The 13,190-nt window shown below is 38.3% G+C and overlaps 1 protein-coding gene across 1 annotated transcript in view; it reads left to right on the top strand.

Annotated features, from left to right (window-relative positions):
• Positions 1-13,190, top strand: part of LOC140246081 (sortilin-like) — a 30,888-nt gene that overhangs the window by 4,021 nt on the left and 13,677 nt on the right. The window contains exons 4-9 of the mRNA XM_072325527.1: positions 4,575-4,677; positions 5,823-5,996; positions 6,642-6,774; positions 10,004-10,054; positions 10,735-10,805; positions 11,394-11,483. Of these exons, the coding sequence (XP_072181628.1) occupies positions 4,575-4,677; positions 5,823-5,996; positions 6,642-6,774; positions 10,004-10,054; positions 10,735-10,805; positions 11,394-11,483 (622 nt within the window). The remainder of the gene's footprint in view (positions 1-4,574; positions 4,678-5,822; positions 5,997-6,641; positions 6,775-10,003; positions 10,055-10,734; positions 10,806-11,393; positions 11,484-13,190) is intronic.

The raw sequence follows: 13,190 nt of genomic DNA, 5'->3' as shown, positions 1-13,190 counted from the left end.
TACTGATAATTATGTAGAGAGCTGGAAACAAGAAGACGTAAGGATTTTGTTGGTCCTCTTATTGGCAAAAAGGAAAATACAAAGTGTTAGTGGACTATTCAGTACATAGAATTCTTAGTCCCACATATCCATACCTGTGTGTACCCTGTATTTAAGATCAGAGAAATTTAGCTAATTGAGGAACTTTCACTTGAATCAAGAACACACGAGACATAGTTCAAACACAGTCAACAGATGTTTTGGTCACACAATATGGATTTGCCTGCAATAAATGACCCCCCCCCCCCCCCCCATTGCTCGAAGTTGTGCTATGTTGTGAATCTACTAATTAAATTGATTGTATGCTACACCTTCAAAGGGTGACATATTGTCTAGTGCTGTATGTTGACAAGTAAGCAAATGATAAAGAGTAAAATTATGCATAAAAGTAGGCTATATAGCAAAGAATTTGTCATGTGGATTTTCACATTTTTCCTATGCGCCCGATTATCTAGTGGAAAGGTGTGTTAATTAGGTATTTCCTCTGCATATGAACATTGTCCCAAGAGTTTGTGCTTTACACAGATGACAGCCATTTTGCAAAATAGTAATTGTACCTTACGTGGACATATATTTTTTCCCTCTAGAGTGAAGCTGTAAGAAGAGGGTACCAAGAGAATGTATAATAAATGAGTGCCTGCTGGTTAGTGAGTGTTAAACGGGTTGATGTGTGAAAAATTACAGTGACATTGTGTACACAGCATATCAGTGCAGTGTGCTAGCACTCTGAAGCATTATCACCCATTTCCTTCACATAGGGTATTGTGGTGAAATACATGACTGCTGTACACACATGTCCCAGTGCCACAGTGGATGTTTGACCAATAAGTGTTTACTTCCATACACTGAGAACTGATTACCGGTAATCATGTAGATTTTGTATCGGCAAACTCCTCTTTCATTTCTGAATTCACTCTCATAAACCACAAGGGAAGGAAATAAGAGAAGAAAAAAATCTAAAGTAAACTGCACTGTATTATAGTATGTGTACATAACCATGTATGTGCTACTTGTTTAATGTTTTGTATCTTACAAGTATGTATCTTCTTTCAGTTTCTGAATTATCTAGCGGAAATAAAACGTAAATATAATGTATGTGTTGTGCAAACACTGTGCACTGCTTTTGGGTGTTACCAGTAATCTATATTTTTTTTAGCCATATTTAGTTGAAGTATCATAGGGCATCTGTTGTCACAGAAGGAAATATGAGGACAAATCAGCTTGAACAGTGTCAGTGATTTGAGTCGTGATTTATATAGCAGAGTATACTGTGTATGTGTGTGTGTTTGTTTATAAATGTGTTTGTGTGTACATGTAAGTGTGTGTAGAAAGCACGAACTGAAACTTCAAGCTGTAATATACCCATTACACCAGCGTCATGCTATGTAATGTACACCAGTACACATGACTTGATGTTCTCACCAGTGATGTTAACTCTCCCTACATTTTGAATTCACTTTTACTTCCTTGTGATGATGCGATTTCATTGGTTTTATTACTGTTGTGATCTCTAGTCTCATTTGATCAAAGCCAAAACAGGAAAGAGTGCATGTTTAGATTCATACTATAAAATCATTCTGCAACCTCCCAAAATAGCTTGAAAGTAAGATACAGAGCTTTGTTTGTAACATTAAATTGATTTTATACGATTGTTCTTTTCAGTTTAACTTTTGCATAGATGTCCGGTTATTTATCTATCTGTCAAGTACTATTCCGTGTTGTTCTTTCTCTATGTATATATACTGTATTTGTTATGCATTGTCATTTATATTATATGTGAAAATCCCGCGATGAGTTTCCTGTAATGTTTTTTTTTTTTTATTGGACGAATAAAAATGAATTGAATTGAATTGAATTGAATTAATACAGATTTTCTTGTCACTTTTTCCTGATACCATTTTTTTCAGTCTTTATTTCAAAGTAGTGGTATGTTTATATGGCTCTGTACCAAGGGGACAAGAGGCATCACATTTTTGTGTCATCTGTCTTTTCATTTGTCTGATTGTATGGATGTCCACTGTTCCTGATAATGTAAAGAGTATGGAATATTTTGTCAGGCTGCGTACGCTTGCATGGTTATAGTATGAAAGCTGTTATTTAGACTTGGAGCAATGATTGATGAAGTTTGTGGGTTGAAAGACAGTAGACCTATAAAGTGTTGAAATTATGTGCATTGTTTAAAAAAAAAGGTACATTAGTTTAGTAAGACTGAGCAATTGACTTATTTGGAATTGGACAGAAAGTTGTTGGTCATGGGTCAAGGGCAAATTAAATATTTCGCTGTTTGTGCAATAGACTTAAATATTTTGTTGCATTTTGTTGCAATGTTGCATTGCCAGATGCATCATACATTTGAGTAGAAGTGCAAGGGCAATTGACTGGTGAGATTTTGAGAGAAAATCTGATGTTTTTCAAGGTATCACAGGCCAGCCTGTAATGTTTTAATGGTAGTGTTTGAAATAATTTAATCGAGACAGTGTGCATTGATATTTCTCCCTGGATACAATGTACAGTAGTTACGTAAATAATGCATTCATCAGTGTGGCTTGCAGATTTAAACCACTTGATATTGATGTCTAATGTGAGCATCTCAAGTAAGTTCATGGACATGTTAATGATTATCTGTGAACATGTTACTTGCACAGAAGCCGAAGAAATACACACATTTTATTGTAAAAGCACAAAAATAACATACTGCAAGAAATCTGTTGGTGTGACAAGATGCATGGTATGTGCTGGATACTTCATGGATTAATTTTCAAGTTACATAAGTAAACAATGTAATAGCTGGAATGTATGCAGTGTAGTGCAAACTCACATGAGTCATTTTCTTGGCTGAGAATGAAAGATTAGATGGCTTTGTTTGTAATTCACATCTAGGGATCATGAGCTGTCTGGAACAGCGTTTCTCCAATGTTTGGAGGAAATCTTAGAATCTTGAGTATCAATTGTGTTCAGTCTGCTGCTCTCAATACAAGTGGGAAACCTGAGATTGATGGGTTGCAAAGACTGGACTATGTTGTGGTGTAGTTAGTAATTAAAAATAGTCAAGTTTGTTACCTTATGGTAACAAACAAGGTTGGTACTACAAATGTATGTACAGTCATGTTGAAAATGATGGTTTTGATGATTGTGACGATTACAGAGATATGATAATGATAGTAGAATGTGTAGTTCTGATAATAATAATCATCATTATATCAATGATAATAGTAGTAGTAATAATAATAATAGTAATCATAATATTAAAGGCATAATTTGCCATTTGCAGATGAAACAAAAATGCAGCATTAGTGCTTCAAAATAGTTCTAAAATGTGAGCTAGGGATAGCAACAACCAATGTAAAAATTTGAACAAGTATAACTGATGTTAAGTATTGTTGATTATATAAAATGTGAACAATATTTATACGGTAATAAAAATGTTTCCAAACTAAATCGTCCACAGTTGTGGTTTAATGAGAAAAATGGTGATATCTCCTTACATTTTAGGCTTTATTGCAAAAAAAATTATATGGCAGGGTGTTTTGTGATCTGACCTAGGGTTGTACGCATACATATGCATCAAAAAGTGATATCTTTAACTTTTTTTAAATCACTGCTTCCAAAGGTAAACTGGACCTTTATGGATGAGGATAGGAAGAACTATGATTGTAATCATTGTCATGATTGCTATTAGTACCATTGTTATCATTAGATTAGTAATTATCAAATCATTATTGTAACAATTTTAATGATCTTCATATTTTTCCATGTCATCATTTAATAATTTTTGTGATGATGATCAGAAGATAATTGTAGGTGTGGTAAATTGTTTTGAATATTTTGAGCTGCATGACACGTTGGAAAGGATCAATAATAGCTGCTGTCATTGCCAGTGTACACTACTTAATGATAATAATAATGGTTGCATATCATTGAACAACACAAAGCAACACAAAGCACTTACCACGTGCCTCAGTTAATTGTGATTGCTTAGAGGCCACAGTGGGTGTATGTTTGAAACAGTTCATCGCGCAGAGTGCAGTGTAGCTGTTGGATCATTGTACTTCAAACAATTTCACAATGAATGTGAGAGTTGCCAGAAAGGCACTTATCTCTGATGTGATGGTACACTTTACACTATCATGGACATCCATTGTAAATGCTATGAAACTGCTGGTTTGTATTTTATAAGTTCCTTGTGCATGTTGTTATCATATCGAAATTGTCTATCTGCAAAATGGAAACTTTTGCATGATTGATTTATCATGCAGGGTCAGTTTATTTTAACTTTGATCATTTGAATGATTTATAAAGTGATAAGAGTATTTTTCACACATTCTTCTAAAATCTCCAAAAAGTACATGCTTTTATTTCCCACCAGTTCAGTAGAGCCCAAAAACTTACACATCATGAAATATTATACACATATATCTACAGTATTAGCTTTTGTTTTGCAGAAAACAATTTTGAGGTGGCAACTCCATGAATTTTATACAGTAGAAAGGTGATGCTTTCAATTTTGATATTCAAACTTGTTCACCCTCTTGTAGCTTGGATTATGGCAAGACGTTCAGCAACGTAGACTCCAGGATCGATGGCGCCATCATACGTGCTAATAATGGGATCTTCAAGAGTCCTCTGGACCCAGGCAGGGTGAGATACTCTGATAGGATAGAGCTTTCCATTTCATATAGCTAGTGCTCCATGAAGTGAATTTTAGATCTTGCTGTTGGGTCAGTATTTACATACATGTATGTGTGAGAGATGCATTCTGCATGGAAAATATATTTGTAATGTACACGTGTTGTATGTACTGAGAACAGGAAATGTGCAAATGTAATTTGCGAAGAACAGTTCAATTTTGATTTGTGAGTCGTGTCACATCATGCAATATTCTGCTTTGTAGACATAAATACAACATTTGAAATCACTTTGACAGCATAAATACCAAGAGCCTTATTGAGATCAGTCAAAATAATTCAGTCAGTTGCACCAAGCCTCATCAGTGCTTTTAATATTGAATACAGTGCACTCCCGTTACAACGAACACGGTTATAACGAAATTTCGTTATAACGAAGTAAATCTTCTGGTCCCAAAATTATCACCATTAAAGTCTATGGTACAAAATTCGCTTATAACGAACACGGTTATAGCGAAATTTCCGTTATAACGAAGTCTTTTCCGAGCACCACAGACAAAGAAAAACAAAAGAAATGTGCTCCGTTATAACGAAATGCGAATTGCTTTCGAAAATACTGTACGTAGCAGAACAAGCATTTACAGCGTCTCTGCATGGGTGAACGCTTCACACCACTGTGTGTTTGCTCCTTGTGTCACACACAGTTTCTGAGGGGAACTTGCGTTTATTATTGTCATACAGTTATCCCATCACATTTCCACATAGCTTTGCAGTGTATGATGAGTATTCAGCAAACATAATATACGTGGTTCCTTGTTTTCGTTATATATTGTATTTGTTTGGTTATAACGAAATTTCGTTATAACGAAAGAAAACTGCCGGTCCCGAGCATTTCGTTATAACGGGAGTGCACTGTAGTGGAATTGCCTTGTGCCTGAAATTGATTTTTGGAGATACAATGTACTTAGAAGTAAACTTTGTGTTCTTCATTTGTTTCACTGTCTGATTGAATATCAGCCAATCAATCTTACTATTGTGAAGTTATTATTTCTCATCCTCTATATCAACAGTACTATGAGCCTTGACAGTTTTATGCTTGCAAGATTTTTATTGATCAATTATCCTTACACAATGTCTTTATTTTAATGGCTTTATTAGATAATCCTCGTCTCCTACAAGTACGACATGGACGTGTTTCGGTCTGACCTGTTCATCTCAAAGGATGGGGCACGCTCCTTCCAGAAAGTTTCCGTGGATTTCTATCCTGAGGGCAAAATTGCCTTTCATCCAACCAACCCAGATGTGCTTTTTGTCAGAGCACCAAGAGATGAGGTTAGACAGTGGGAATTCATTGCAGTTTGATTAGAATATAATGATTATGAATATAATGTAGATGATGATGATGATAATGATGGCAGTAATAATGATACTACTACTAATTCTACTACTATTAAAAGTAATTACTACTTCTGCAACTACTACTACTACTACTACTACTACTACTACTACTAAAAAGGATAACAATTAATGCTGACAACATAATATCAGTATTAAAATGGAAATGAACATTATTCGCATTGCGTGTATTCCTTTAAGGAAGTTCCAATAGATGCACTTTAAAGAGAGTGAAAATAACAAAGATACACAAACAGTTAAGTATTCTTGTCAAGATCAGTTACCGTCCATTACAGTCTAGGAATGTAGTGACTAGTTTCCATTGCACAGGCAGTTTCGCTTCTGCTGATAATGATAATGACAATAATCTGAATTCCTATTTTACATGACCAGTTTTACCTCTCTTGTCAAATCCCTTTATCACCTCCCCCATCTATAATCTTTATGTCTTTCTTCTCCCTACCTCCTATCCTTTTAACTCCACATCTTCTCTTTCTCATCCTCCTTTCTTTCTTCTTTCCGACCTCCCTCTTTCTCATCTCTGCCCTTCACTCTGTCCATCTCAACCTTAAAACTGACCAGATGAAATTGTGGTTGTCCCAAGACTTTGGGGTCACCTGGCGTATGTTGAAGTCCCATGTTGAGCAGGCTGCCTGGGCCACTAAGGAGATGCAGTTTGAGAATCTTCTGTTTATTCTGCAGTACAAAGATTCAGGTGAGTGGTAGGCACAGGAGAAATCAACCACTGTCTTGTCAGTCGTATTCCTGACCTCATTGGAACGACACTAACATTCTTGTGAGACTAAGATTGATGAGAAATGAAAAAATGATTGCAGTGTCATAGCTGAGTGGTCAAGACCACACAAATAAGATTTTGGGCTTCTATGCTGATAGTCCCAGCCAGGCAGTAGTACCCTTTAGCAAGGCACTTTATCCTCATTGGTAAGTTTATCAGAGGAGACTTAAAGCCATCAGTCCCATGTGTAGGAGAAATATACCACCACAGGGTGGCATCCCTATAGAGTGGAAATGCCAATTTTAAACACACACACACACATTTCATTTCATTTCATTTCATTTATTTCCACATTAAAAACGACAATTATTACAGTTTCAAGTCATAGCATGAACACATTCATCGTGGGGGACCAATTAACTTTCAGGCTTGATGGCAAAAAGCCCCAAAGAGCCCCCCCCCCCCCCCCCCCACACACACACTACAGAAGAAAAAAAAAAGAAGAATCTTCAGGATTGAAGGAGGCAGAGTTCCCCCCCCCCCCCAGAAAAAGAAGGAGCAGAAGTTCCTCAGTGGAATTTGATTTATTGAAGATATGACTTTTATATTAGCCATGATGTTGTGAGACTGAAATTTCAGGAGCTTGTGGGTGCGCTGTCTTATGATAGAGAGTGTTCCAGTCCCTTTTAGCAAGAGATGCCGAAATTTGATCCTTCCAAGTACACACAACATACATCTTTTGCCAACAAAGTGCTGTACTCGAAATGTATTTCATGGCTTTGGTGTATAAATATCATTATTGTGTTATCATCTTATTATGATATCTTCATGTCTTACCTACTCATAATCATTCTGGGGTGATAATGGCAGGGTGGTGGCCTACGTCAATGGCACTTGGCAGGCTGGCGCATCAGCCATCCCAGCTGATGTGTCTATGGAAATGGAGGGAATGATTGCCCAGGAACACTTGGCAAGAGTTGTGCCCTCCATCTCCCCCATAAACATGCTGGTCGCCTTGATCCATTGGCGGACAATGACCTTTCTTCTTGGCCGGCTCCCCAAAAAGCTGCAGCAGCAGCTGGGGGTGCCGGCTGAGAAGACAGCCCAGCTCCCCATCCGAGGCCCAGCGAACGTAACGGGTGCAATGGGTGCAACGGATGCAATGCTGGGGTTGCCGAGGTGGCAGGGCAAAGGAGGGCCCCGGCACCCCAAAGAGCACCAACTCCTCCGGCACTCTGGGCATACGATGCCCACTTCTTGCTGGACCGGCTCCGCATCGGTTCCCTCGAAAACCCCGGGATAAAACACTGACCCCAGGGAGGACGCCGAGGATGCCGGTCCAACTTGCCAGGGAAGTGGTGAACTTCTGCGACCCGGAGAAGTTCGCCGAGGTTGGATTTTAGGGCAGTTTCCACCAGGCCCTCAAATACAAGGTGGCGGTGGGGATCCACCCGAAGAAGACGATGAAGATCACCGCCAAACAGTGGGATGCCTTTGTTCGCCACTTGCAACACCCTTTCAATGCTCAGGAACCAGGTGGGCACCAAGAGGACCTCTTTAAGAGGATCCTCTCCCTGGGAACCCTCAGATACGTGCTTGTTATGCAACTCCTGGGTAGAGCTGAGGACACCTTCAGCACGGTGCCACACCAGCTGGCTCACATCGTCCTCGTCCGGGACTGGTGCTGGACTTTCCCAAATGTTTATTTTGGGATTACTGGCCTGGCCTGGACCTTCAGGAAAGTCCAGCAGGAGGCCATGCGGGCCATGCCCAGCAACCGATTGTTGCTGGAGACGGACTCTCCCCACCTGAAGCCCCATCCCGACATGTGGTATAACACCCCACTCTTTGTCGGCGATGTGGACCAGGTGGTGGCAGACATCCGTTGGATGGCCCTACCAACCCTGCTGGCGGAGACCCTCGCCAACGGGCACTGCCTCTATGGCCAGTAATGCCATCTCTCTGGCCATTGTAAATATGTAATATATGTATATATATCTGCAGTTGTAAGTACACATATGTTCATATATGTTATCATTAATTTCTGTAAGGGAAGTTTACAGAAATAAGTTTGAAAAGAGTTATGAGAAAGTCTGTGGTGTCTGTCACCACCCACCCTGGAAATGTCTCTCTGTCTCCCTCCACTAGACTCCCCTCCGGTTAATTCTTCTTCTTACGGTTAAGTCTGCCTCCTTCAGTAAGCTGAAGATTCTTGCAGACTAACTTAATTTGTTTATTCAAAGGAAAAATGTGGTTTTGCTGGGATGGCCGCTAACCGGCATTCCACAAGAATTGCCGTTAATCGGCATTCTGGCAAACTGAAGAGAAGTAAAGCAACTTTCCATGATGGAAGAACCTGGCCGGGACTTTGAAGTTTGGCAGGTTTCACCAACAACCACCAGTCAGCGCTCTCAACCTTCAGACCATGTGGAAAGGCTGGAGAAACGAGTGGGTACCCTGGAAGGAAAGGTAGACTCCATCGATGAGGCAGTCAACCTAATCCAGGGTGCTGTCCAGGGGATTCAATTATCCCTTAAAAATCTCACTAGGGCAACTTCAGCCTACCCTCGTCAGTCCCCTAACCGACTAGCATCGCCGGGTAGGGGCATTCAGTGCTACAGCTGTGGCAAGACTGGACACTTTAAGCGAGACTGTCAAGGGAAAAAGACAGAAAAGTCAGTCTCATTTGTGGACAAGGATCAGGGAAACAGTCGCGGATCGATGGAAGAGACACAGACCAGCAACATGAAAACAGGGCTAAGAGCAAAGAGGCCAGTGTGGGTATTAGAAGTGACTGTTTATTTTGTCTGGATTATTCATGATTATTAAAGAAATAACATTTATTGGACATCCAAGGAATATTTTCATTTTTCACATCTAACCTCATGGGTTAGAAGACACATCAGTGCTCTCTGTTGTTTACCTGTTAGACAGGTGCCTTTAGATGGAGAATGCATGGATACTTTTAACCCGAACTCTACAAATGTGGCAGTTTTCTGCTTCTATAGACAGTCATTCCTGTGACTCAACTTTTATGTTTGTGAACCTCCTGTGGTATTGCATGATTTCTCTCTGTGTAATAAATGGGTAATTTTGATATGATTATGTTTATGTGTTAGATTTGTGTTGTAGCAAAAAGTCTTAAAAGTAAATCCTGCTGGTGGTGTGTGATATGAGGATTCACTCTTAAATTTTTCTCTTTTCATAGGAGAGACTCTTCAGCTGATGAGAACCGCCAATTTTGGTAGCTCCTACACAAGTAAGTACAACTGTGTCTGCCAGTGAAGACAAAACACCTATTCATGAATGTGCTTTATGAAGCAATGCATCAACTAGCAATGATACAAAGAAAAAAAATGAAGCAACCTTTGATTTTCACATTGTGTGTAGCATCACAAGATTCATGGTAAACTTTACCTCCATATACAAGTAAAATGAGAACTTGCTTACATTTGAAGTATTCTTATCTTTGAAGAAAAATACTAAAAAGTTGTCTGGTCCAACTTACCATATATCTACAAGTGGTCCGTATGTGGGTCTAAATATTTATATTGTTTCCTGCAACATATTGGAGCATTGTTGTGCGAAGAAATGACCCACATCTTGTGATTAAAACAACAACAACACAAAAATCATATTCCCAGTAGTTTTGTTTTTATGTCCAGAAATATTGTGATTTTGAAAACTGTGCACAATCCATTTCATGATTATATCCAAATAAATCGCAACACTCGATATTGTGTGCAAATTGAGGTATACACTGACTCCTTGAACCCCAGCTTTCAGCTTGTGAAACTTGTAGAGTTGGAATGTTTTTCTCTCTTTGTAGGAAGACAAGTATGTTTTAATAGGAAAGGTTTTTTTTTTCAGATTTGCAATATTCTAACTGTCTCATTGAACTTTACAAGGGCTACATGATCGTATGCTTGTCTTTCTTAGCTCTTCAAAAAGGGGTGCGAAACTTTGGTGTTCAAGGAAATTTCATCTATGCTGCTGTGGATTCAAAGGAGGTAAGTAAAGGAGATATCCAGTTTATGCTGCACAGAAATACGTCTAAAGGGAATGATGTAAATGATAATGGTGTTGATGATGATGATCAAGATAAAAGATGAAAATGACTTTAATGATCACTGTAAACTGTAATTTCAGTTTGTACAACATTTTGACCAATGTCACAAGGCTAAATATGTTACTGTCATGCAGTAATCCGTGTGAGGAGTTTTACGGTGAAATCATATCAGTCACAAACAGTTGTGTGTCGCATGCTTTCACATAGACTTGTCTTGCATTCATTGGAATACTTACTTTTTTTTAAAACATGACTCAATCTATTAGATCAGCTCCTAGTTCATACAATGATCAATAACTCGATTGAATCGATTAGTCAAAGTGATTAATGTATGTGTGTCTTGCAAGATTATGTAATTATTTGCCTATCTCTTAATTTCTTTGTGTTTATATTTATGTGTTTATTCATCAGAATGTATGTGTGCACTTTATTTTTGTATTCATTTATTTGGTAAAATATTCATTTTTTTTTCTATGTTCATCATGATCTAACCATTTTTCTTTTTTTTTTCTTTATTTTTTTTTTTTAGAATCCATCAGAGCAGCACCTCCTCCATGTGTCTAATGACCAGGGTAATACTTGGCAGCCAACTCAACTCCCTGCCATCACTAGTGACAGGGTAAGCTGAAATATGGCTTCATCTAATCATTTATCAGTTAACCAACAATTACTGTCTTAACACATTATGTGGTGGAATGCAGAGGAGCAATTGTTGCAGTATATTTGAAGCGAGTGATTCCCTACCTTAATTCCCAACTACGTCGGAAAGTGTTTTTATGCCTCCGCCACGAAATGGTGCCGGAGGCATTATGTTTTCGGATTGTCCGTCCGTTCGTCCGTCCGTACGTACGTCCGTCCACATTCGTTTACGCGATAACTTGAGTAATATTGACTGGAATTTTACCAAACTTGGTCCAAGTATAAAGTATGATGGGGCAATTAATTGCTTAGATTTTGGGTGAAATCGGCCAAAGGTCAAAGGTCAAGGTCAAATCATTAAATTGTATCTGTTTACGCGATAACTCAAGACTGGATTCAGCAAATTTCACCAAAATTTGTCTGAGGATGATGTATGATGGGACAATTACTTGATTAGGTTTTGAGTGAAATTGGACAGAGGTCAAAGGTCAAAGATCAAGGTCAAATTATAAAATTTATCTGTTTACGTGATAACTCTAAACTGGATGAAGCAGCTTTCACCAAACTTGGTCCAAGGATGATGTATGATGGGGCAATTAGTTGAGTAGATTTTAGTGACATTGGCAAGAGGTCAAAGGTCATAAGGTCAAGGTCAAATGCTAGAAATGTTGCTATTTCCCCCATATCTATGCAGTGCCCGAAGGTATTATCTTGAAACTTATTGTAGACATGTACTACTGCATAAAAGATTCTCCAGAGAGAGTTTCATGTCATAAGGTCAAAGGTCAAAAGGTGAAAGGTTAGGTGAATATGTTACAATTTCACTTTTCTTGCAAATGGTTCAATGTATCTTCATGGAACTTGGTACATACACATGTACTGACTGGCAGGGATTTTCTAGGGAATGTAGGGGTCATGGGTCACTAGTCAGGGGGTCAAAGGACAAGGTCAACTCCTCAAAATTTTACTATTTCCCTCATATACTAGTATATGCAATGCCTACATTATTATTTTTAAAACTAAAACTTGATATATACATGTATTCCCTAATGGAGATTCTCTGAGAAATTTCCAGCCAGAAGGTCAAAGGTCAAAGGTTAAGGGTCAAAGGTCAGGTTTAAATGCAAATATATATATATTTTATACTGTAATTACACTCTTTCTTCATACCTTGAAAATTACTCAATGCATAAACTTATAAAAGGGTAGGTCAGAAGTCAAGTAAAAGTTCTCAATTTCCCAAATACAGGCACCTGCACTCTTAGACAATTATAGCAAACCTAGTTCAAGGAAAGTGAACATTCAAGATATTTCTGACAAACCTGTCATTTCAATATTTTGTCAGTTTTGTGAAACTGTCATAACACATTGTGAAGACATTGTACCATACACCTATTGGGAGAATCATGCATTATGGTGGAGGCATCAGTCGCCATAGCGACATTTCTAGTTTCTTTTGTGCTTAAGGCTGTGACTTAAAATGGAACATTACTTACATGACATCCTTCTAGTCATTTTTAGTAGAAACCTTAAGCAGCAATTTAAAAATTACCTAAATTGGTGATGAAATCTGTGGTCCATGTCATTTACTTTTTTGTTTTCAGGCTTCTGTTTAATCACACTGACTTATCAAGTCAACTGGTGCTATCAGATTTTTAAACATTTCCAAAGTTACAATGACCATAGA

This window comes from Diadema setosum, chromosome 2 (genome assembly GCF_964275005.1).
Source record: "Diadema setosum chromosome 2, eeDiaSeto1, whole genome shotgun sequence".
In the NCBI taxonomy this organism is placed as follows: domain Eukaryota; kingdom Metazoa; phylum Echinodermata; class Echinoidea; order Diadematoida; family Diadematidae; genus Diadema; species Diadema setosum.
This window is presented reverse-complemented; position numbering and strand designations above follow the sequence as displayed.